Consider the following 26,233-nt stretch of genomic DNA (forward strand, 5'->3'; position numbering starts at 1 on the left):
TTAATAACTGGGATGTACTGTAGATTGGCATTCTTCCCCAGGTTGGGCAGGGCAGTTATACTCCCAGTGTGGCATCGCTTTGGAGTTGATATTTCATGACTAAAAAGCTTACTCACCACATCCCATTGATGAGGTCCTACGCTTGTCAAATTCAGCATGAACATGATCTGCTGCTGGCATTTTAGTACTTTGTACGGCATAAAGGGCTAAATCACTGGCTATTGTCATACCTGCTCTTTGGCACTTGCCTTCACTCAATTTCTGCTGCTTCAGATACAGTGGTGTACATTTCAATGGAGTTATGACCTGCTATTCTATGAAACTGACTGGTGATTTGATGCATGGGGACATGGGGATGAACTTGGAAGGAGACTCACAGAAGGTGAGTGGTGGACTAGTAACCAGAATACTAATGATTGTTAGATATTAGGTTCTGGAAATTCTCGAAATGTTTTAGTTACTTTCCAAACACAGAGGAAGACAGAATCCCTATTGTGTTTTGACGTGGTCAGGTTATTGAGTTCTTGGGAATTTCCTGTCTCTTTATATTGTTCAGGTACTCTAGTGCCGTGCTAATTGAGACAAGAGCTATACACTTATCTGCAGCTATGGAACTGATTTTTATTGCTGTCTTCCTGAGGGTGCTATAGAAGCAATTATAAGCACCACCTATCAGCACTTGCATTGATGGCATGCACACTATGCTGCCTTCAATAGCTTCAGTGGAGACTGGCCATTGTGTGTCTCAGTAATTTCACCTTGGTATCTAGAAGCTCTCTCGGCCTGATCTTTATTTACTCTCTAGTGTAAATCAGGACTAACTCTGAAGTTAATGGAATTACTCTTGGGCAAAAGTGGTGTAAAGGATTACAGAGTATGGCCTTCTATTTCTGGGAACTACAATCCAATTTGCCTGAGTAAAGACAATGTTGGCTTTGTGGGAGATCATTAAGAATTAGAGAAGACTCAGGCGGGGTCTGTTAAGCTCTCCAGAATGGAGCCAGCAAATACATTGCCACAAGGCACATCAAAACTTATCATGCCATTTGGCATCTTGTAAGAGAAAAAGATCTTGATGTAAAGCCCATTCTAAAAGGATTTTCAGTGCCATGACACCCATGAGGTGTAGTGACTCTGGAAGCAGATAACCCAAGATCTTGAGCAGACAGCTTTGGTTTCCCACTACAAAGCTCCTATGCTTATAAGGGACACAAGATGAACCAGCTGGCCCCAGATTTGGTGGGTTTGTATGCAGCGTAAGACATGTAAAATACCAGCTAGCTCCCTCTTTGACCAGAGCACCTTCCACCTGAGCAAACTTATGACAACCCTGGCTGCCTCCTGCTTCTCTGGGACATCTCCTCCAGCCTCTGGCAGCACTCCTCCAGCTGTCTGTGAGATACTGTTACTGCTGATTACCCCTTCCATAAACTTTAAAAAAAAGTCTTTGAGGAAGAAGGCAGAGACAGAGGAAGAAATGTAAGAATTTGAACTTGGAGAATGTGATGAGAGAACAACTAGAGAAAGAGAGTGTTATTAGTTGCACTAAGATTGGTGGGTCCTATGTGTGCTTAGGTGAGCTGATGAGCCCTGTATCTGACCCCTCACATTTGAAAGGAGACTCCCTATTTTGGTCACAAATGTATCACATCAGATAATCCTCATGCTATAAATTCATGCTGTTTGCATCATCACGTTCTGTTGGTACTGGAGAGATTATGACATTGTGACAGAAATGTGTCAATCCTCATAATATTCCTGCAACAATGGTGACCTGCAGGGACTGGCAAATTCTCTCCTCTTACTCATGTAAGAGTAGGGGGAAGACCTCACCTTCTTCTGAAGCAAGAGATAAATTGTAATAATCCCTTTATTCATATATACAACCATGGCATGGCATATGGCAATGCTAAGCCCAGCTGCTACCCCAGAGATCAAGATGTTTTTGCTGGTAGAGATGTTACCAAATAGTATGTTTGGTTCTGTGCCTCTGTTTCTTTCCCCCCACTCAAATGGAGTTGGGTACCCATTACTCTCACTGTCAAAATACTTCTGCATCCTAACCTCTGTTTGGATAAGCACAGCTTTGCACGCCTTTCCATACAATGGCTTATGTACCCCAAAACACTTAATTCCCTCATATATGGATAGGCAAATTCAATCCTATGTTGGCATGCAAATGGAAAAGAGGGGACAATAGAAATGTGCATAACATACCTGATTTTCAGGAACTAACATATTTGGTGTACAGAATGATTTTTTAAGTGCTGGGTTAATTCTGGGCAACATTATGACACTGAACATTTCTGTTGCAATGTCATAATCTCTCCAATACCAACAGAACATGATGATGCAAACAGTATGAATTAGGTTGAGTTTTGATACCCAGCCAAATTCTGGCCAGAGGACACCAGGCAAGCTGAGCTGTAGCCAGAGCATATTCTGCCAACTGATATGGACAGAAACCTGCAGGAGGATGGGAACTGGACTGATTGGATTAAAAAAAATCTTTCAATTGCTGGGAGGTAGTGAATGCTGGTGGTTCAGGGACAGTTGCAGAAAGCACTTTTCTTTCATAATTATGTTACTCTTCTATAGCACTTACTGTCCAAGGATCTCAAAGCACTTTATGCAGAACCTTGCTGTGAGGTTGGGAAGACTTTATCCATTTTACAGATGGAGTAACTGTGCCACAGAGAGGTGAAGTAGCTTACCCAGAGTCATACAGCAATTCAGTGGCAGGGCTAAGAATAGCACTCAGATCTAAGGACTCCTTGCCTTGTGCTTTACCTCCTTGACCATTCCCTCCTTTTTAAGCTTCCCACTAGCTAGTTACTAAATTGTAAGCTCTTCAGGGCCGGGACTGACTACCGCTCTATTTGTAGAATGCCTAGCACAATGGGGCCCCTTTCTTGGTTGGTCCCTAGACACTACTGTAGTAAACATGCATAATAACTGATGGAAACAGGAAATGCTAACTCTGACCTCATACAGCCTGATGAGCAGAACAATCACCTCCTGGGTGATACAGCTGAATACTCTTCACTCCAATGAACACACTGACCTTCACCTCTGGTTCTCTGCATTTATGTCCTGTTTCTCATCAGTAAAATGAGTTTGATGGTCTCAATCCATTTCAAACCGGAAAATGGTTTCCACTTCAAAACAAAGTGCAGTCAGTCTGGAAGGAGAGTCTCAAGTCTGACCTAAGACTAAATTACATCTGACCCTGAGACAGGGAGGCCCCTCCAGGTCAGAGACAAGGGCATTGTCAGGACACTGGGCTCTTGCACTGTAATTAGCCAGCAAAGATATCAAATACCTCTGTTTCCAGCATTCCTGTCCTTAAAGTGACATGAACACAAAAATAACACTGTCCAAAAGATTGAACAAACTTACTGATTTCCCTCTGTTCTGCAGCAAACTACGTCTGCACTCCTAAATCCACTGCCACAGCCCTTTACTATCCCCAGCATCTGAGAATGGATTTGCCTGGCAGACTGCACAGTGTTCAGGACTCCATAATGATCAACCATGCTGAATGCAGTTTGTAGAACTAATTGGAGTGTGTAAGGGAGATCTCCCATTTCAAGAATTCTCCTGACTTAAAAGCTCCTTTCCCCATAAACAACCCAATCCCCCCTGCCCCCCCCGCCACACACACACACTCATTCTCTGCTTGCTTCAGGGACAAGAGGGGTTTTCTTGGATACACGCTGCGTACATATTTAAATTAATAGTGAATATCTGTGTTGTAAAAATATTTCTGTTGACTTTTTGGGGAGGGAAACTGAGCAGGGATGAAGAGGGATGCCTTTGCAGCTAAAGCACAAAGTGGGAGACAGAATAGCTGGGCTTTATTTCTGTCTTCACTTCAGACTTGCTGTGTGATCATGGGCAAATCACTGAAGCCAAAATTTTAAACAGTAACCACTGATTTTCCATACCCCATGTAAGACACCTTAGGCTTGACTTTCAGAGATGTTGAACACCTACAGTTCACATTGGCTTCATGTGAAGCTGTGGGTGTTGAGTGCATCTGAAAATCAGGTCTGTGATATCTCAAGTTGGGACTCCCAAATCAGTAGCAACTTTTGAAAAATGGGCCTTTACTGCTTCAGGTTCCCCATCTGTTAAAAGTGAGTAATAATAAAAACTCAGAGGGTGTTTTCGTGGCTTGGCTCCTATTTGGAAAGCACTTTATGATCCTCAGATGGAAGGTGCTAAAGAAAGGCATAAAACATTAAATAACACGTCAAAATAAAAAAAAGGAAAATAAACCACCCTAAACTAGGGCGTTTCCACTATGTAGTCAGATTACAAGTCAAATGAGACAAGATGTTTCAAGCCCGAGCATGACTCCACTAACATCAGTATAATTCAGGAGCTTCTCCCCTGAAGTCAGGGGAGCTGCTCCAATGTTGAACAGGGGGAGATCAGAATCAAGCCCTTCATTGTTTAATATATTAGATGACAGATGTGTGACACCTTTGGGACTTTATTTTTCCCCAAAAGCTGAGGGATTTACCACAATCACCCCCTGTCTTTACTATCCATCTGAAAAACTTTTAATTGTGGATTTTATATTGATTTTTCTTTCTTTTTCATATTTTAAAGAGAGAAGTAGATCATTAGGATATTTTACAGTGTCCCTTCATTCTAAGAGTATCTCCCTTGGCTCACCTGCATTCCTGGGGGCTTGGGGGAGCATGTCCTCTTATACCTACTTATTTTCATAACAGCTTCTCACTGTGGGAAATGGCTTTGGACAGCTAATTTGGAAGATGGTGATGGTTGGCCTTGATAGTGGTGTGACTGCCAGCTAACTAGTGGCTTTGGGAAATATTTTGTGCCACAAAGGAATTCTTGGAAAAGAAGCAGTGAATCTGCTAGTCCACTTCAGCAGCTATGGAAAGGATTACATGGGAGAGTCATAGATGGGAAAGCTGTATCCAGGACAAAAATTCAATAAGGACCCACATGTAGCAAAACCAGCAAGGAAGAGAGCAGAGAGAGAAATATAAAAGGGTTGGGAAGAGTGAGCAAGGGCAAGAATAGACAAATAGGAGGAAAAGCAAAATATTCCAAACTGGATCATAAGCAGAACAGAATTCAACCTCTTCTTCAATGAGAGTTCAGATCATTTGGCCTTGGGTCACAGATGAGCCAACATGGCTCAGGGTCCAAGATGATTTATTGATACCATGTTAGTTCCAAACTCAAAATATTATTATTTTTTAAATCAAGATTTTCCTATTAGGAAAAGGATAGATAATAAAACCGAAAACATCACAATGCCACTATATAAATTCATAGTATGCCCACAGCTTGAATACTGAATGAGTTCTGGTCACCTCATCTCAAAAAGGATATATTAGAATTGAAAAAGGTTCAGAAAAGGGCAACAAAAATAATGAAGGGTATGGAACAGCTCCCATATGAGGAGAGATTCAAAAGACTGGGATTTTTCAGCTTGGAAAAGAGATGACTAATGGGGGATATGATAGAGGTCTATAAAATCATGACTGGTGTGGAGAAAGTAAATAAGGAAGTGTTATTTACTCCTCATAACACAAGAACTAGGGGTCACCAAATGAAATTAATAGGCAGCTGGTTTACAATAAACAGAAGGAAGTACTTCTTCACAAAATCACAGTCAACCTGTGTAATTCATTGCCAGAGGATATTGTGAAGGCCAAAACTATAACGGGGTTCAGAAAAGAATTAAATCAGTTTATGGAGGATAGGTACATCAGTGGCTATCAGCCAAAATGGTCAAGGGTGCAAATCCATGCTCCGGGTGTCCTTAGCCTCTGATTGCCAGAAGCTGGGATGGATGACAAGGGATGAATCCCTGTTCTGTTCATTCGGTCTGCAGCATCTGGCAATGGCCACTGTCAGAAAACAGAATACTGGGCTAGATGAACCATCAGTCTGACCCCAGTATGGCTATTTTTATAATCTAAGGTTGTCCTAAACTGTGTGAAACATTTAAAGGGACAGCAACAACCTGCCTATTTCACATTCCCTAGCCTGAAAGCATGAGGATCCACAAAAAGTATGAGTGAGTGATGTGTATAGTGTGCTGGATCCCTGGAAAAGGTTCTTCTTTAAGAGATGATATTCCTGGTAATAGACACCTGCTCCAGTTGCACAGCTGGAGAAGGATGGCAGTTCTTTTTTCAGTACAATGTCCATTAGATGAACTTGGTCACTGTCACTTGCTTGATAAAATGATTAAGAAAATACTCTTCAACTTCTGACAAAAGAATTACTAAGTGGTGTGGCAGACATGGGCGGGAGGAAAATTATACTGTTGCTCCCAGGCAGAGTGGAGAATACAGAATGGGTTCTATATGTCTATCTTCAGAACTTTCAGACTGCAGCTACAGAAACCTAAATCAATGCCATTTGAACCCCCAAATCACCTGGATCTTTGGACTCTGAATATTCTCATGGAACTTCTTTTTCCCTTCCCCCTACAAAGGGAAGACAGTGAATGATTGCACAGCCTGCAAAGCTGTTCTTACAGTCTGAAGATGGGGTTTTGCCTGGGAAGACACTGGTGTCTGTCTTGATTAGGATACGATACTTGATATAAATCATGTAACAGATACAAAGAAAATACCTTGGCAAAGCCCTGAGGAACCAGGACAGTCTGAGCTGCTTAAGAAGATTTGTGAGATGTATTTATGTCCTGGGCACTGGATTTGGTTTTAACCTGCCCTGTTACAGGAGTTTCAGCGTACAAGAAGATGCTCTTTTTCTATTCACCCCTTCTTCAAATGGCCAACTGACTTTCCAAAATCTTATTACTTAAAATCTCATTGTGGCCTGGGTTGCTTTAACACCATCATCAACATGGGAACGCTATAAAGATGGCTAGGGGTGGGATTTGTGGAGCAAACGTCCATTTATTGATGATTAGAAAGTGAGTGGAAGGGTTAAATCATAGATTGTGTTATAACACAGGTGGGGCATTGACTATATCATAAGCAAGAGTGAATGCTTTTGAGAGGGACAGAAAAACAACTTCTGCTCACTCAGAGTATGCTTGAGCGCTGCGCCAGATGTACTCTAGTCCTGCAAGTAAGAACATAAGAATGGACATGCTGGAGTAGACCAATGGTCCATCTAAGCTAGAATCCTGTCTTCCAACAGTGCTTGGTGCCAGATGTTTCAGAGGGAATGAACAGAACAGGGCAATTATTGAGTAATCCATTCCCTGTTGTCCAGTCCCAGCTTTTTGGCAGTCGGAGATTTAGGGGCACCTGTAGCATGGGGTTGCATCCCTGACCATCTTAGCTAATAGCCATTGAGAGATCTATCCTCCATGAACTTCTCTAATTGTACTTTTGGCCATGACAGCATCCGACGGCAATAAGTTCCACAGGTTGACTATGCATTGTTTGAAGAAGTACTTATGTTTGTTTTAAACCTGATGCCTATTAATTTCATTGGGTGACCCCTAGTTAATGTGTTATGTGAAGCGGTAAATAAGACTTCCCTATTCCCTTTCTCCATACAATTCATGGTTTTATAGGCCTCTGTTTTATCCCCCCTTAATCATCCCTTTTCTAAGCAGAACAGTTCCAGTCTTTTTAATTTCTCTTCCTATGGAAGCTGTTCTATATCCCTAATCATTTTCATTGCCCTTCTCTGCACCTTTTCAATTCTAGTATATCGTTTTTGAGATGGGGTGACCAGAACTGCATGCAGTATTCAAGGTGTGGGTCTACCATGGATTTATACAGTGGATTATGACTGTTCTTGTTTTTTGTGTCCCTGTGCATGATCACTCGGTGCTGCTGGGGAGAGGGTAGGGAACAGCTCATATGAATCTGATCCCTCTGAACTGCTCTGTGAGGGATACATTCATGCTATTCCCAAGCACCATAATCGGACCCAGTTCCTGTGAGTGTCTGCTTCTGCTGAGCACTATGCAGAGACTATCCAAAGAACAGGAGAGTTATGCTCTTTGGGCCCAGTTCTCCATTGCCCTTCACTTGGTATAGACACATACGTCAGTGCAAAGTGAGTGTAAAATGCTGCCATTCTAATGTGATGGCACAAGACGCACAGCAATAGAGAATTAAACCCATATTGTATAGTCTACTAATTAGGAATAAGAGCCATGTCCCAAGTGCAACCAACTTCCTGTCTGATTGCACATTACGAATCCCCCTTCTGTTTCCAGATCTCTCTGTTTCCCCACCTCACCACATACCTTCTTTTTTTACCCTTTCCCACATGCCCCTTCTCTACTCCTATCTCCAGTTCTATAGATTCTTGCATCTCAGTCCCAAACTCCAGATTCTCATTATTCCCTGCCCTGATGCGTTTCTCTTCCCCTTTTCTTTCTGTCCTTCTCTCTAGCCTTCCTATCTCTGTTACACACCCCAAACTCCCCTTTCTCCCCAACCAAGCCCTCACTTTGACTCCTCTGCTCCTCCCAAATCCCCTTCTGTCTCACTCAGATCCTTACTCCAAATACTTACTCATACTTGTGCTCCTAAAAAGGTGTAGGCCCGTAGCTACAGAAAACAGTGCAGAGTGAAAATATGAGCTGTGCAACTGCTTTGAGTGGTGATGGCAGGGGCATCCGCAAGGAACATGAAAATGAGGTTCCCTCCCCCCATTGTGGCATCTGTACTATCTATTCTGTAATGCCTGGCTGGATGCAGGCAACAGTAGGGAGATAGGGTGGCATCAGCTTTAAAAAGCCCCTCAGGCTATTGCAGAATCGCTACAAAGTAGCATGAGCTGAAGGTGGCAGAGGCTGAGAGAGAGTCTCCAGCACAGGGATTGGGCAATGAAACTGTCAGTCTCTGATGTAACAAGTAGTATTCCAATTGTCACTTTTTAGAACTCTGAAGCTGATCCTGGAATTGAGGTCTGCTTGTTGGTGGCAACCTTTCACTGACTGCCAAATTCAACTAATCAGGCTTCAGAGTAGAAGAGGGGAGGCCTGTAATGGGGAAAAATAGGTCTGATTTCATCCCCCCAGCACCAACTAGAAAGCAGTCCCCTACCCAAGGACACTGAGCAGTCTGGTGACGGGGAGAAGGACTGGAAGATATTCCCCCCTATACTGGGTGCTGGGCTGAGGGACTGGGTGAGAGTTACCGGGGATAGCAAGCTAGGAATAAAGGTAGTACAAGAACCATCAACTATGATAAAGGTCTGTGCCAATGGCATTTAGAGGAGATAGAGCACAGACAGTGAGGATGAGTTCAGGTCGCTTTTTGAGAGGGGGAGCAAAGACTTATTTTAATTGTTTTCATTTGCTCTTATTGTAAACATTTTAGTGTTTATCTTGTTTTACTAAAAATCTGGTGTAAGGGAAAGTGGAGAATATGGTGTCAGTGCAGAAAAATGTTCTCAGCTCGAAGGTAAGTACCTCTATCCTTATCTATGAAAAAGAGAATCCTGTGCACACTGCATTTTGGAAGAGAAAGAAGAACAAAGCCAGCATGGGTCTATGGCAGATGTTAAAGCACAATAACAACTTGGTAGCAACTGACCAGTCCTCAGACCTGTAAATACTCAGGGTTGTGAAACAAATCAGTTAGCCTAGGCCAGAGGTAAATGCGCCCGCGTCCTGACCAGTGGTCGAGCATCCGCTGAAATGCCACTGAAATTTGGCTGTGTTTTGGCGGATACTCAACCGCCGCCACAGTCCTTCGTCTGATGCCTGCCAGACGAAAAGGTTGGGGACCACTGGCCTAGGCTTTATATTTACTGTTTCCCCCATTTACATAATGTATCAGTCTGAGCTACACTTGAATAGTTTTTTGTCGTATAGGCTGGGTGCCAGATAATAATTACATGAGTCTGTGAGTTGGGTGAATGATGGAAAGGTTTTTCTGAACTATTCTCTGTCCATTTTCCATTTCACCTCCAGGACAGCAGCTGGCGCACTGCACTCCCCTTACACAAAACTTCCTTTATCTCCTTCAAAATTCCCTTCCTCTTTGTTCTCTTACCTTGAACTCACTACTCTTTACTACCCTGCTCAGTACAAACTCCCCTTTTTGGTACCCAAATCATAAAGCTCTTGCTTTCCTTCCCACATCAGACCTTGGTTTCCTTGTGGTGCCAGGGCCCCAGTCTTGTTCACTTGTTTTCTTGCATCATTTGGTGTATTCTCCCCCTTTGTACCCCTTTTCCTTTTCCCATGATTCTTTCATCTGCACTTTACCTACTTGTCATGGCCCCTTTAAGCTTTTATATCCCTTCTTTGTTCCATTCTTTCTTATTCATCATTGCATTTCTCCTCTCCCATTCTTTCAGTCTTCCATCCAAATCCCTATTCCTTTTGTGCATTTTCTTCCTCTTTCCTCAAATGCTCTGCAGCATACAACCTATTTTATAATAATCTAACCCTATTTAATGGGTTGTGTTGCAACAGAGTAAAGTTTTAAACTTTTTCAGCTGTTCTGTTTGACTTACTGATGCCCAAACATGAACCAGGTCCAAATTCTGTTTATCTAGGTGCTTATATGGCCCACATAACTGTAGTGTTTGAGAGCCTAGGGCTCCTTTTCAGCCCTTCATTCTAGTTAATTAATCTTGCCTTTACATACCTAAACCACTTGCCTCAAGTCAGTTTCCACCATATAGGAGAATGGCCAGGCAGTTTCTTTTGAGCCAGACACCAGTATGCCTCATATACTGGCCAGCAGGGAGTGTTTACCATCATTCTCTCCGGAGAGCAAGCATTATTTCCAAAGCAGGCGTGAGCATAACTGGAAGCCACTGTCAGCAAACTGGCATTGCCTCCAGGCTGGCTAAAAAGCCGCAGTTAATATTTTCCAGGTTTACATGTTCACTATCTTAAAACAAATATTACAGACATTATTTGGATTCTCATTCAAGCTTTTTTATTAACTGGCCAAATTAAATTTAAAGCAAGGCTCTTCCCTTTATCCCTCTGCTGAAGTCTCCCACTTCCTGTGAAGAGATGGATCTCCAAAATGCTGTCTCTCTCTGCCTCCTGCAATGATGGAGGAGGAAAAAAAGTCTCTGCTACTCTATTCCTCCCTCATCCTTCAATTTTTGGGTCCTGCTGCCCTTTGTGAATAATATGAATATCTATCTGCCTCTGAGTTCATAGGTATATCTCCATGTATTATTTCCTCTATCTCATGAAACTGGAAGGGACCTTGAAGGGTCATTGAGTCCAGCCCCCTGCCTTCACTAGCAGGACCAAGTACTGATTTTGCCCCAGATCCCCTAAATGGCCCCCTCAAGGACTGAACTCACAACCCTGGGTTTAGCAGACTAATTTGCAAACCTCTGAGTGATCTCATCCCCCACCCCCGAAAGAGAAAGATCCATAAATGGCTATGAGCCAAGATGGGTAGAAATGCAACCCCCATACTCTGGGTGTCCCTAGCCCTTGCCAGAAGTTGGGAGTGGATCAAAGGGAATGGATCACTTGATGATTGCCTGTTCTGGTCATTTCCTCTGAAGCACCTGGTGTTGGCCACTGTCAGAAGACAGGATACCGGGCTGGATGGACCATTGGTCAAACCCATTATGTTCTCCTAAACACTCACTTCTTCTCTGAGTCCCACAGACATTAACCCGCATTAATCAAATACCCTCTTTCCCTTCTCCGACATTATTTTGATGGGGAAAATGGAGTAAAACATGAGTAACACCACAATAACACAATGTAATATTTAATCCTCCTCTCTGGGTCTTCCAGTGGGGCATCCCTTATCTAGCCATCTCTTAAATAAAAAGATTATAATGGATGGAAAGAATGGTAAACTGCAGACATACATTGATTTCAAACCAGTAGATTTTGCTATTGGTGTGTGTGGAACACAGTATGGAATCATTGCGTTATTGTATAGAAGCAGCTCATCTCCCATTGACACCCATGGGAGTTTAGGATACTTAGCAGCTCGAGCTCATACTATGTAACTGATTTCCCAAGAAATGGTTACAAAGTCTTTTGCTTTTTAACATTACTGTACATAATTATAAGGGCCAATGTGTAGCCAAAGAAACTGCTGACAACTTCTGCTGACATTTTTGCCCCAATTCTGCAAATGTTTAGCATGTGTCACCAGATTTGAGAGGATGGGCACTGATAGGCCTGGTCACTCTGCAGCAACCTGTACCAGGCCTAGCAGCACTATTAGCAGTTACACTGTTGTATTTGTATTGTGGTTGTACCCACAGGCCCCACTCAGGATCTGAGCCATATTGTGCAAGGTGCTGTACAAACATGAGGTAAGAAATAGCACCTGCCCCAGTAATCTTACAGTGTGAAAAAAAAAAAAGCTTGGCTATTCTGGTTGGAGCTGAGGTACAGTATTAAGATTACTGCAGGGAATGGGAGCCTGGGAAATAAAACTTATAAAAGGTCAAGAATGAATGGGAGTTTCTTGATATCTATCTTACCATTCCTAACCAGGCAGCATGACATGATGGGGAATCAGAAGATGCTGGATCCCATGCTGGATAAATTGGAGAGAGGAATGAGTATAATAAAATGTTTAACCTGCATATAGAATATCAGGGTTGGAAGGGACCTCAGGCAGTATTTAGTCCAACCCCCTGCTCAAAGCAGGCCCAAATTCCCAGATTTTTGCCCCAGCACAACCCTGAGTTTAGCTAGCCAGTGTGCAAACCACTGAGCTATCTCTTCTTCCTCCCTCCCAATTGGGATGGTTTGGGGTTGAACTAGAGGGTGCACTCACTTGGCTTCCCAAAGTATCTGTACATGGACACATGCAGGACAGACTAGTTTGGTAGTGAGGAAGATCTGGAACATGGCATAAGTGTCAGGCTGGTGGCCTATGGTCTGATCAGTTAATTAATCCATGCCAATGTAAAATTGCACTGTGGTTTGGGCCAAGCTCCAGTGCCTCTGAGAAAGGCAGCTGCAAAAGGAAAATATGGTTGTATTCTACCCTCAGTTTTTATATAATGCTCACTGCCATCAATAGAAGTTGAGCTGATGATCCACTGTAATATGTACCCCTGCTGTGGTAATCCTGGCCCACAGTACCTCAGTAAAAATATTATTCTGCTGTAATCACAGTCCCTTGGCAACGACAGGAGCTGGTAAAGGTGCTGTCTCTATTTTAAAGAGAGGTGCTCACTCACAGTCTGTTTGGTTAGTGATAACAGTTGATTAAAGTACCAGGAGACAAGTACTACAGTGATGGGCACAAGTACCTGAATCTAGATAGAAAAAAAATTGTTGAGGGAGGAAAAGTTACACTAGTCTGTCTCCATGCTGGTGATTGAAAGGGGGATAGATCTCTAATCAATCGTGCTAAGGCGATGCTGTGGTCAAGGGATTGTGCAAAGGCCTCTGTGAGGACTTCTTTGGTTCATGCTCCAGCTCTGCCGGAGACTGCCCATGTGGCTTTGGTAAAGTCACTTCACATCTGTGCCTCATTCTCTTATCTGTAAAATGGGGATAATGCTGCCCATGGATTGTGAGGAGTAAATGTATCATTTAGTGCAGAGGTTCTCAACCAGGAACCCACGAGGTTTCAGAGTGTCCACCAAGCCGGGCCAGTATTACAGTTGGTGGGGCCCAGAGTAGAAAGTTGACCCCCCAGCACATGGTGCTGAAGCCCAGGCCCCTGAGCCTCCACAGCTGAGGCTGAAGCCAAAGCCTAAACAAATTAGCTTTGCAGCCCCCCCGCACTCCCCAATGTAGAGCCCTGGACAATTACCCTGCTTGCTCCCCCTTAATACTTGCCCTGGCTTTTATATGCAGGGAAGACAGTTGTGGCAGAGGTGGGCCATGGAGTTTTTAATTGCATGGGGTGAGGGGAGGGCTCAGAAAGAAAAACATTGAAAACTCCTGCTGTAGTGAACACTTGTGCAATACCATGGCTATATAAGAGTACCACAGAAGCATCAGCAGCAAGGAAGGGATATGTGCAAGGGGGGGTCAGCAGTCTTGTTTAAATAAGGTACATGCCACAACATGCAGGTCCGGCTTCAGGCTTTGTTTGTGTCATGTGTTACCGTATGCAGTGTTGGTCCCATGATATTAAAAAGACAAGGTAGATGAGGGAATATCTTTTATTGGATCACCTTCTGTGGGCAAGACACCAGCTTCTGAGCTTACAGAGGGCTCTTCTGCAAGTCTGGGACACCTCTTATTGTCGTCAATTTGATTTAACCCTCTCCGGCCAAGCTTCTCCTGTGTGCCCCGGTGGATCAGCCTGGAGGTGATGTCCCAGGTGTGCAAGGCAGCCCTGGAGAGGAGTATGGTTCACATTCCTGCCACACTCAGGCTCACTGGGACATTTGGCCTCCGTTCAGGGTAAGTGAAAGAAGCACAAAGCCAAGTTTTAGGCTGAGTAACAAAGCTAAACCCACACACGGATCTAAGCCTGCCAGGCTCCCGCTGCAGCCTCTCGGGGGCTTTCGCAGCCCGGTTTCCTTTTGTGCCGCTCGGTGCCATGTTTTCAAACGTGAGTGCCTAAAGTTAGGCCGCTCCAGCCCCGTTTTAAGCCCCCACGTTTGAAAAGCCCCAACTGCAGGCAGCACTTCGGCTCTTGTTACGCGGCTTTCTTGGCAGAAACGGCTCCGCTCTCGGACACGCTGCCGGGTCCCCCAGAGCAGCGGAGACCCGCACGGTAGCTCGCCAAAGCTAGAAGCGATTCAGCAGACGCTTCCCCAGGGCCAGCTCCAGGCCCCCTTTGTTTCTAGCTGCACGCACCACGCTGCCTGAGCCCCAGCAGCCGCGCCATGGCGAGCCAGGTGAGAATCCTCCGTGCGCCGGCTACAGCCTGGCTCGTTCCCTCCCCCCGGGCTGGAGAAGGGGGCCAGGTGCGGAGCGCACGCGGGGTCCCGTCCCTGCTCCTCTCCCGGGCTGTACCAGCCGCAGACGGGTCCACTCCGCTGTACTTGCCCGGCCTGGACGCGGCTCTCGGCGCGCCCCGCTCGCTGCTGTCCCCCCGGTGCAGGCGGCCAGGCAAGCAGCAGCCGGCCGGGTTTTATGTGCACGCCGGCTGCCCGCCCGCCGGAGGTGGGAGGAGCCGGGCAGGTTGTCCCCGCCGGGCCCTCCTCCCCGCCTGGCTGAGAGGGGTCGGGGGAGGGGGCAGCATGGCCTGTCCGTCCGGCCCCTTTTCCAGCGCTCATCTGCCCCGGGAGTGCGGCTCTGCGCCTCGCAGGGAGAAGAGGTCCGAATGGAGACAGAAGCCAGCCAGCCCGGCCTCGCCTGCCCGGACTCCCCGCACGATCCCTGGTACCGCTCCGCCTGGCGCAGCGCGGCGGGGGGCGGGAGCCGGAGCCGGCAGCGCGCCTCTCCCACCGCTCCCGGCTGCAGCCGGCTCCCCGCTCCCCACCAGCTCGTGGCCCGGGCAGGCTTGGCGGTGGCGGCGGCCGCTGCCAACATGGCCGATCCCTGCGAGCTCACCCGGCCGCCGCCGGAGTCCGGACCCGAGCCCCTCTGCCCCGGGCCGGTCATAAGGCCACGCGCTGACCCCGGGACCGGGCCGCCCGCACCGCCCCCCCGGGGGCCAAGCAGGATTCCCCCCGTGCCCGCTCCCGAGCCTGGGCAGCTCGTCCCGCATCCGCGGCGCGCCGGGTCCGGTCCCCCGCTGGAGCCGGGCAGCCCGCCCCGCCTGCTGGCCCCGCACTGCTCCCCTCCCGTCGCCTGCTAGCCCGGCCCGGAACCTCGGCTGCCCCCGGCCCGCTCCGCTCCATTCACGGCTCTTTTTTGTGTCTCCCGCAGCAAAATGTTCATCGGGGGACTGAGCTGGCAAACCACGCAAGGTGAGGCCCGCCGGGCAGGGGCCGTTCCCTGCGGGCCCCGGTCGAACTCGGGACCGGGCACCTGCCACCCAAACTTTCCCAACTCCCCGGGGGAGCGGGCTCGGGGCTCTGCTCCGCCCGGCCCGGGGCTGTTATGCCGGGGGGGGGGGCGCTCTGTAGGGCTCCCTCGATGCCTCTTCCCTGGGAGGGGGGCGGACAGCCGCGGCCGCCCCCGAACTCGTGTGTGTGTGTGGGCGCGTCGCGGTTCGCCACCAGGGGTCGGCTCCGGGCCTGGGGCGCTTTCTCGGTGGGCCGGGCTGCGCGGTGAGGAGGGAGCCCGGGGGGCCGGCGCTGGGCAGGGGCCCATGGCCTTGTGTTCTGGTTGCAGAGGGCTTGCGGGAATACTTCAGCCAGTTCGGGGAGGTGAAGGAGTGTCTAGTGATGCGGGACCCGCTGACAAAGAGATCCAGGTGAGAAGACCAGCCCCTGTTCCTCCTTTGCCCCTCGCCAGAACTGGTCCTGACTTTAACCAACTTTCTCTCTTTTCCTTCTTTCCCCCCATCTCCCGCCTGGGATTCGGGGTTCAGGGGGTTCGGGTTTGTCACATTCATGGACCAGGCCGGTGTGGACAAGGTTCTGGCCCAATCCAGACATGAACTGGACTCCAAGACGGTGAGGTTTGTTCTCCCATCTTAGGGGGTTCTTTTGTCAGCTGAGCCTCAGCAGAGAGGACTGATTGATTGTGGTGGTTGATTCCCAAGGAGGGGTGTAAACTATTGATTACTGATAATTATCCCACCCTTCTGCATCCTGGTGATGGTTTGTTAACTGGCTGCTCTTCTGAGCTATGGATGACCAGGTATGGGTTAGTTTGTGAATGTTGGAATATTGATCGTGAATCCCAGGTTATGATTTTCCATTCTGCCTGCTGATTGCAAGATCCCTTTTGAGAAACTGATTGTGGCACTTCATGAGTTGGAAAGGCTGAATACATTCAGGACTGCGCAAGAAAAAGTGTATCCATGTGAAACTAACTGTCTGTGGGGGCAACTGCCCCCTAAGTGGAGAGGACATACAGAGTCTCTCACACTCATATGGTGCCCTCTCTTAGTCCCTTATGGAAATACAGCACCCCACAGCCTTTGGTAGGCTTTTCTTGTCTCTTGCGTGCACCAGTCACCTATTTTGCCATAGGTGTAACCCCTCCATGGTGGGCGGCTGATCCTTACAAACAGGGCGCAGAGCAGCTCCAGAGCAATGGAGCTGCAGGTTTTTGCTTGGAGCTGGAGTGGAGCCGGAGCACCGCTCCAAAGCCCTGCTTACAAACGGCTAGGCCTGTTGTCTCTGGTGATGCTGTGGAGCGGTGGTTCTCAAACTTTTGTATTGGTGACCCCTTTCACATTGCAAGCCTCTGAGTGCGCCTCCCTTTATAAGTCAAAAATGCTTTTTATTTTTATATTTAATACTGTTATAAATGCTGGAGGTGAAGCAGGGTTTTGAGGTGAAGGCTGACAGCTTGCAACCCACCATGTAATAACCTTGCAACTCCTGAGGGGTCATGACCCCCAGTTTGAGAACCCCTGTTATAGACCCATATCTCTTTGTGTTGAGGAGCTGTTGCCTCATGCTCTCTTACGGCTTCCCCAGGATACGAATTTGCAATTACCACTAATTCCTGAAGTTTATTGTCTCCTAGTGTACTCAGAAGGTGCCTTTGTGGGTCATCTTCTGCTTTTTGAGATATCACTAGTGCCTCCATCCCCCAGAGTGGTGCATCAGTTCTTGCAATTACAAGCTGTTTTAGCCACTTTGTGAACTTGTAGATAGTTTTTTGTAGAGTCATTGTGTCTCTTAGCATAGACTGTCAGTTCCTGCATTGCAAACCCTTGGCATCAGAGAGAGATGTAGGATCTGTGTTTGGGGAGTGGGTGTTGGAGAGCTATTGTCTGAGTAGTTTTAGTGACTTTGTGCTGTCAAATTCTTCTTTCTTAATACTGCCCCACGGGTGAGGATACAAGTGATGGGGGCACATGGAGGGAAAAAAAGTTCCTGTTCCAGCCATGAAATAACGAAAAGTCCACATGTGTAACTTGAAGTCTAGTAAGGCAGTTCAGCATCAAATTCTTTATCTGAGTTGAATAGAGAGAGCGGGAGAGAGAGACCCCTTTCTTGAGGCTTACAGCATGAGCTGCGGTGAGATTTATGTCTGTTCCTGTTTAACTGCATGGATCGTTCCCTTTGATGTATACAGGACCTTCCTCCCCATGGGAGTTCCTGGTTAAACCTATTCCAGCCGCCTTTGCAGCATGCAGATTGCCAGGAGTCTTAAAAACCTCATCCTCTCTTGAGAGTGGTGCAAAGTTAGTTTTGCTTTGGGGGGAGGATTATGATGAAATGTTTTGGTGTGGGAGCAGGCTTGTTTTATTTTATAGTCCATGTAAACATGGGGTCTGATGGTGAATCTGTGGGACTGGCCTACCTCACTCTTGAAAAGGTGAGTATGGATGTTGATGGTAGCAGCAGTCCCTAGAGTATTTCTGGGACAGAAGTGAAATGCAATCTATGGTCTCCATTCTTACCTGTCTAAACCAATGCTGCTTCTGGTCTTAAAGCAATTCTGCAATCCTCTGGCTGGGCCCAGGAAGGGGAGGGGATGGGGAATGGGTAAGCATGCTGGAGGAGAAGAGAAGGGACTTGTGTAAAGAACATGTGGGGCTGGCCAGCCATTGAAATACTCTGATGCATCTAGCTTGCTGATTGTATATTGAGCAGGCAAGAAGAATGGTGGCAGTTTCTCTAGAGTCCTTTCTTTGTCAGGAACTTTGATTTTTTTTATTATTATTATTATTATTATTATTATTATTATTATTATTATTTTTAAAGTTTAAATCTGAGCCGAATGTTTTGGGGTATGTTGCCTGGTAATTGCTGGATTAGGATCTAAGCCTGATCTATATGTGCAGTTCAGTGGCTCTCAATTCCCCTAAAACATGCTGATTTTGTAGCCCTGGGTGGAGCCTTAGATGTGTGGGGTTTTTTTGTTTTTAACCCCTCTTTAGTTGAAAGTTTCTGCTGTTAGTCATGGACTAAATGTCACCAACTCATCTGAGTCCTAATTTAGGCTTTTATAAAACTTTGTGGGAAAAGGCCCAGTGTCGTGAAACTACACCCCATTCTCTGTGCTTGGTGTCTCCTGGTAAACAGCACTTGGTAGATAACGTCTGCCCAACTTGTTGCTTTATTGTTTTCTGATTCTTCCTATTGTAATTAATGTTGTTGGCCTAATTCTCTGGAGGAAACCTTGTGCCTTTCAGACTTCTCTTTGTTTGTAAGCTAGCTAGCAGCCTACAGGGGTTATTTATGGAAATGCTTGATATGAGAGTTGGCTTTGCCGTCTCAAGGTAAAAGATTTGCGTGAAGCTGCAGCTGGCTGCTGCCTTCAGTTTCTTTATGTGCCCTAGAAACAGTGATGTGTTTGAGGTTTTCTTGCTTTTGCTTTTGCTGTTTTTATTTGTGTGTGTGAGAGGGGTGCTGTAGGCATTTTCAGATTTACTATTAACAAATGTAACAAAGCTGGCACTAGAGTTATGACAATTGTGCTTTTTTGAATCACTTCAGATCGCAGATAATGGATATAGATAACATGGATAATTATGTCAGCAAGTTAAATGTAGTAATATGAGCTTACATGGGAATTAAACAGTGTTATGTGGCCTGAAAAGTGGTAATGAAGGGCCCAGTTGTGCCCTCTTTTACACTTGTGAGATCAGTGGGATTCCATGGCTATAACCATGGGCACAATTTGTCCCTAAAGGTTAGTAAATTGAAATGAAATGACAAGTACTTAAATAACACCCCTAACCAGTATATGATACTGGTTAAATTTTTTAGGACATTATCTGAGTAACTCTGAATTCCTTATGTACAAATCTTTATCACATCCATAACTGACACTGAAGTAAAACTCTACCAGATTATTGGCTTTAATACCAGGGATACAGGAAGAGATTACCACCACTTCTCCTTTAATTATGAAAATTCCTGCACTTGAGGAATAGCCCCCTTTTAGCACTTTGAGTCTTGTATTGAACATTCTCTCCTTTGTGCACCTTCCATTACACATCTGCAGTTGGTTGGTCAGGCCTCATTTTACCAGCAACAATAGCTAGTTGTGCAGAAGAATTTGTGAAATTACTGCCTACCCCCTCTAGCCAGGTGGATATGTTATCTCTACCCAGTTTATCACGCTCAGGGTAATGAAAAAATGAGGCCTGGGCTTAACTTTGCTGTGTATGAAAGCATCTTCTTGGCAGGAGCTGAATGACACTGGCTGAGAACTAAAAGACAGTAGATTATTGTTTTTGCTTATTATCTGCCATCAGCCTCTTGGTCTCCTGCCGTCCTCTGTCCTCAGAATTCACTGTGGATTTCTGCACTAGCCAGGAAGCCAGAGGACTGGAGTGGGAGGAAAGGGGAGGAGAAGGGAAAGGTGCTCAGATGTCCCTATGAGGCACCAAGAGGGTATGTTGCTCTCTGTGTTTGGCGGTCATAAGAGGAGGTGTATTTATGTTCTTCACTTTTGCCTCTGTTTACTTACACGCTGAGTTTATTTATGTTCTAGGTTATGAATCAGGATGGAGGTGGGAAGGCAGAGGGAAGTGATCTGAAGAGATTCTGAGCTTTGGGTTCTGTATAACAAATGGAAGGATGAATGAAGGGAGAAAAGCCAGGCTGGAAAGTAGAACAATAGCAGTGAGAGGTGCTGGAGAGACGCAGTTTCCTTGTGGGCTGTTTGAACTGCTGGGCTAATGGGACAAACTTCTCAGCTCCTCTCCCTGCTACAGCCTTTCCCACTGTGGGTCGAACAGACCCTCCTTTAGCACAGGGCTCTCTGAGCTGATTTGTAGATTTGGATTATTTCTGATATAAAGGTGACATCACAAGAGTTGGTGTGTGTGTGTGTTTGGTTTTCAGTGCATTAGTATTATCCTAGTTTAAGTTGTGATGGTGTTAATAGTGCAGCCGTGTGTTCATCTATTGCTGACCTCAGCAGAATGTGCACCTCCTGGATATTGGTCCCAGATACAGGTGCTCCAGTGGACAGCAGGTTTATTAATAAACCAAACAGATAGGTACATCTCGCACAGTAGGATGATTGTAACGGATTGTTTTTATTGTAAAGCATAAATCCTGCAGACGGGGCAGTAGTATACTGTGTGATTTGATGACAGGAGTCTATATCAGTCCGTATTGCAACTTTCTGTCCTTGAGACTCTTCTGTTTAATACACATCTTCCCTTCTCATGTGAATCCATCCTTTTGGGGATGAAGTTCTTAGCTTTTTATGTGCTGACCATTTCCTGCTCCACTATTAACCAGGGGAGCTCTGTACACTTAGCCAGAGCAAAGGAGGGAATATAGAGCACTTTAATATGACATTGCCGGTGCAGGGTGGCCAAGGTAGAGTGTGAATGCAGAGGACTGGCCAACAGAGGCTGCTAATCCCAGCCTGTGGTGTTCCATCTTGTGCTGAACTGCTGCTGCTCACATTCAGAGGGAACATTGCATGCTGGGAACTGTAGTCTCCAGGGATCACAGTTCTGTTAGAAGATAAAGTTGTCTGCAGTCTACTTTATGCTCATTAGGTGTCTTTCTTGGATCTGACAAGCTGTCAGTTGGGCAAAGTTTGTGGAGAGCTTACATTAAAAAATGAAATGTAGGCAATTAAAGTGTGTTCACCTGCTCTCTCTCTCTCCCATGTCTCTTTCAGATCGACCCAAAAGTAGCATTCCCCCGCCGAGCACAGCCCAAGGTAGGTAGCATGTGCAGCTTTTACAAATTGAAAAGGTGCAACTCGATGAACTTAAATCCTCTTTGTGCTTTTGTCCAGAGGATGCTGGAAGGGCATCTTGGTGCACCTGCCAGCACTGGTCCTTAAGGCTCTGATGATTGATACTCAGGCTTAGTTCCTACTTTAATGATGACCTTTGGTGCTCCACCTCTAGACTTGCATTCCGTTGTGCCTGATCTAGCTCACTGTGGAGCTTTGTGATGCTCTTGTGATTGCCAGTGTGGGTATGGAACAGCCCAATCTCCACTCCACTGTGGCTAGATCATGCTTAGTGAGTGGAGCTGATGAAATGCAGAACTCTGCTCAAGGACATAACACCACCTGCTCTTTGGTAGCCTGTATCCGGAATCTATAGGATGACCTGGGCAGAGGTGTGGGAGAAAGAACTTCATTTTGTGAAATGGCAAGGTGCACACCAGCATCGTAAGGCCAGAGAAGGACGTTGGACTTGACAAGCACCAGGAACGTGGGGCCTTGGTGGAAGCAAGCAGCTGTGGGGGTTCTATCAGATGCTCAATGGGAAACTTTTAACTGAAGAATGAAGAGCGAACTGGCAACTTGCCTTCAAAGTGCAATACAGATTTGGGGGTCTCAACTGGGCTGGGGGACGAGAACCTACAGTCTCACCCCAAGTACTGCAGTGGGAGAAAGGGCTGCTGAGGAAGAGAGGAGAGAATTGCAGAGTGGAAGAAGAGACTGATGTGGGGAGCACAGGAAATCAGGAGCTGAGAACAGTTAGTGAGCAGGTATCCTGAGTAACAAGCCAGGAAGCACATTGTAGGAATTGGGTTAATTCCATTAAGCAGTTTGGTGACAGAAGGTGCTTTAGTGTTAGAACAGGCTGCTCTCCAAACCATGGAATTGCTGCGGATTAGCCCTGTGCTCCTTGGGCTTATTAGGACCATGTGTTCCTGCTAGAGCAGGGGTGTGGCCAAGAGGCTGAGGGGAGGTTGCAGCTGGAGCGTCAGTTCAAAGGACACCAGTGTGCCTCATCCTAGCAGCCATTGCCCCCCTCGGTTATTCTTCCTCAGTCTCCTGTGGCTGGGGGGAGAGAAAGGGCAGGGTTTCTTCCTTTGCCTCCTCCCAGATGCACAAGAAGGCTTAATGGGGAGTTTCCTCTGGCTCCTTAAACCTGATGGCTTGGGAATGGGAGCGGAGTGGTGCTTGTTCCCTGTAGGACTGGACACTGCACAATTTGCAGACCTGTGGGCCATGGAGATCTCCACCTCGTATCACAGCCATGCTCTGCTTTCCCATTTCACTGCAGGGAGGGAGGGTGAGCTGGAGACTGGCAGGGTGAGAGCAGTGCCCTGTGTGAGTGACTGGAGGGTGGGGAAGGAGATGGCAGCACTCTGTGTGTCTGCAAGGAGGTTTGTGAAAGTGGGTGACTGAACGGTTAGTAGGGAAAGAATTTAACATGCTGTACCCGTCCCCAGGGGGTAGATGAGAGATTAGTGGCAGTGCCCTGGCAAGTCTCACGGGCAGTTGGTGAGCTTGTGCATGCGAGAGGTTAGGGAGGGAAGGGGTAGGAGACAGCAATGTATGGTGACCAGACAGCAAATATGAAAAATCAGGACAGGGGTGGGGAGTAATAGGCGCTTATGTAAGAAAAAGACCCCAAAATTGGGACTGTCCCTATAAAATCAGGACATCTGGTCTCCCTACAGCAATATGGTGCGTGTTTGGGCAGGTCTGAGATTGCACTGAGTGATGGAGTTTCACAGTGTGAAATTTCTGGGGCCTGAAATGTCCTTCGTTAGATACAGTGTTTCGTTAGGGGACTCTGCTCCATTGCTGCGGCAATCTTCCAGTGGAATACAGTGCACAGCATGTTCTTCAGCTTACAAAAGAGAAGGTTTTGGAGACAGATCTTGTTCTCTGCTAACTCTGTTTCTCCCATGAATCCCTGTCCTCCCCTTTCCCAGATGGTAACGCGGACGAAGAAGATATTTGTGGGGGGTCTCTCTGTGAACACTACCGTGGAGGATGTGAAACAGTATTTTGAGCAGTTTGGGAAGGTAAGTCTGATGGGTGAAGTTGGATCAGGGTTGTTTCTCTGCTAGGCAGGAAGGGGTGCTTCCTGGTGATCAGGTAAACCACAGGTTAGCAAAAGGTTTGGGTGGCTGGAATTTTCATGCAGAGGGTTGTGACCAGGTGTGCCTGCCTTGTAATGATTTTGAACAGAAGCCCCTTGCTTGCTCATGGAGTAGATGGAACCTGAGAGAGGGGAGGCTGCGTGCTCTGCCCCCTCCCCTGAATCTCTCCAGAGATGCCTCTGAGGCTTTGGAGTCCCATAGACTCATAGTTAAGGTGTTTGAAAGCTGGCTTCCGTTCGAACCCTAGATCTGAACTGAGATCATCTGATCCAGAACCAAACTGTGTAGGTTTGGCCATTTCTGATTCTCAGCCTTATGGTTGACCCCTTTGTAACTTTCTTTTAAAACAAAATCCTTTGGGCTGAAACTTTGCTTGCTGAGTCTTGGGCCAGAAGTGACAGTTTTAGGAAGCTGGAAGAAAATCTGTCAAGCAAGCTGCCCAAAGCTCTAAGTGATTCTGCATTTTACTGTAGCTGTTTTATGTCAGCTGATCATTCAAAACCAGATGGGCTCCTCTAACTCCAATTCAGTCAGTCCTCAGTGAGCACACGTGCCTGTCATATGCTGGAAAACAAGTGGGGTAGAATTTGAAGTGATAAAGATCTTCCGTCTTAGCCTGTTATGCACTGGGAAGAGTGAGGATTTTGTGGTGTAATAGGTGCTGTATAATGTTACTACTGTCACCCTGAAGGGTCCTTAAAGCACTTGATGCACTTAAGAAATAATGCAAGTTATTACAGATAGGGATTGTTTTGCTCTACTGCTTCTAGGGTGGAGCACAGTAACTGTTTAATTATCAGTGCACAGAACCGTTGCACAGTTGTTTAGGACAGGAAGTGAAGGATACCATAGCCAGTTAGAACTACTTCTTGGGGATTGTAGGGAGGCAGAATGTAATTATCTACATTGGAATCTTGCCAGGACACAGGGATTAGCACCCTAACTTTGGCAGAAAATGCCATGAAATGTTGAATGACCATGACAGATGAGACTTCAGTATCTGTTTCTCTTCTGAAAGAGGGCACCAGCAGCAGCCCAGAGGAGGGCATAAGATGGTTTTATGGTGTGTGAATGCCTTAATGTTTGGAGAGAAGAAAATGAGTTGGGAGAGAGTATCATCACCAATCGGCTGTGTCATATCAGTGTAGCTTTCAGGAATTCTTTATCACCTATAAAGTTAGATTTTTCCATTTGGAGTGGTGCTGTCCAGTACCTTTGCTTTGTCTTGTAGAATGAATGATATGTGCATCCTAGGATGAACAAAATATACATCACAGTCACTTGCAGCAGCTTAATGTTTCCAGTCAGTCTTGGGAGAAAGGGCAAGTGTTCAGTGCTCTGGGAATCAGTATCCACGTTAGTCACTTCTTTACATTTTTTCTGTATTCTAACACAGAAAGTAAATGTGCTGTAACCATATGTCCTGTTCTGTGTTGATGTCTCCAGAGCACCATTGCAGGAGTCATGAGTCTGCTCAATGGTCACAGAACCGTTCTGATCAGTAGTTGAAAGTCAGGGGCACAATCCTCTCTTAGCCTTAAGTTCCATAGAGCACAAATACCCTGCACCTGGTAACTGTCCCTCTGCCTTCCAAACAGTGTCACAGAACCAACCTCTCCCTTCAGTCATGTAAGACACACAGCATTTGTGCATAGCTTTAATGTACTTTTATAATTAATTTTAGGAATGCACACTTCTCCTTTCTAATGTCTTGACTGTTTTGTCAGGGTTTGCCCAAGAGAGAGAACACTACCAAAAAGACTGGCTTTAAATAATGCTCCTCTTGTCCTATGTTTCCTACTCCATAAAAGCAGGAAAAGTGCCTTTCGTGCTTGGGGAAAATGCTGTGATTCTAAAAGGGCCCAAAAAGAAAACAGCAGAATTTCTTGCTGCCATAAGCTTTGGAGGCGCAGTATTCTAGGAGACCTGTGGAGGAGTGTCTAGGGCTGTGTAATGTGCCTTTGAAACCTCCCTTAGAGTGGAAGCCAAGAGAGAGAACACGCATGCAAAAAGGGAATGTCCATAATTAAAAGATCCCCCCAAGAGGCCCTGCTCAGATTGGTTCCCTGAGCTAAGGCTCCAGGTTCCTTGGACAGGGCTGGAAGGAGAGCTTCATGCAGTTCAGTAACCCTCATGGCAAAAAGGAGGAGTGCTCCAGAAAGCATCCTGCAGTTAGAGCTAGGTTATCTCTGATGTAATTGGCCTGCTCGTATCACAGGAGTTTCCCACAAGGAAGGGCCTCTTAGTTCTGGGTCGATTGGATTGATCCTCTGCTTCAGAGCATCCTTCTGATTCACCTAGCCACTCCAACAGAAATGCACACCCTCAGAGCTCTGGTGCGAAGGTTGTCCCCATTCTCCATGCCAAGCCCCAGCTTCTTCTCCCAGTGGGATCATTTCCGGAGAGGCTCTCTCCAAAATGGTCTTCCTTTGGCCATGTGTGGATGACTCTTGTGGTGTTGTGATTCTGAGACAAGCCTGTGCCACCCTTCGATCTTGGGGGCTCTCAGCTCCCATGAGATCTGAGTTCAGGATGCTATGATATC

At 46.4% G+C, this 26,233-nt stretch overlaps 1 protein-coding gene across 10 annotated transcripts in view; it reads left to right on the plus strand.

Moving 5' to 3' along the window:
• Positions 1 to 297: 297 nt before the first annotated feature.
• Positions 298 to 26,233, plus strand: part of MSI1 (musashi RNA binding protein 1) — a 55,665-nt gene continuing 29,729 nt past the window's right edge. For 4 of the 10 annotated variants that reach the window (XM_030583026.1, XM_030583027.1, XM_030583030.1 and 1 more), the window contains exons 1-6: positions 15,079 to 15,232; positions 15,722 to 15,762; positions 16,130 to 16,211; positions 16,329 to 16,413; positions 21,512 to 21,553; positions 23,518 to 23,610. In XM_030583026.1, the coding sequence (XP_030438886.1) occupies positions 15,174 to 15,232; positions 15,722 to 15,762; positions 16,130 to 16,211; positions 16,329 to 16,413; positions 21,512 to 21,553; positions 23,518 to 23,610 (402 nt within the window). In that variant the 5' untranslated portion in view covers positions 15,079 to 15,173. The other 6 variants (XM_030583023.1, XM_030583028.1, XM_030583029.1 and 3 more) reach the window with 6 other exon arrangements.

This window comes from Gopherus evgoodei, chromosome 13, assembly GCF_007399415.2.
Source record: "Gopherus evgoodei ecotype Sinaloan lineage chromosome 13, rGopEvg1_v1.p, whole genome shotgun sequence".
NCBI lineage: Eukaryota > Metazoa > Chordata > Testudines > Testudinidae > Gopherus > Gopherus evgoodei.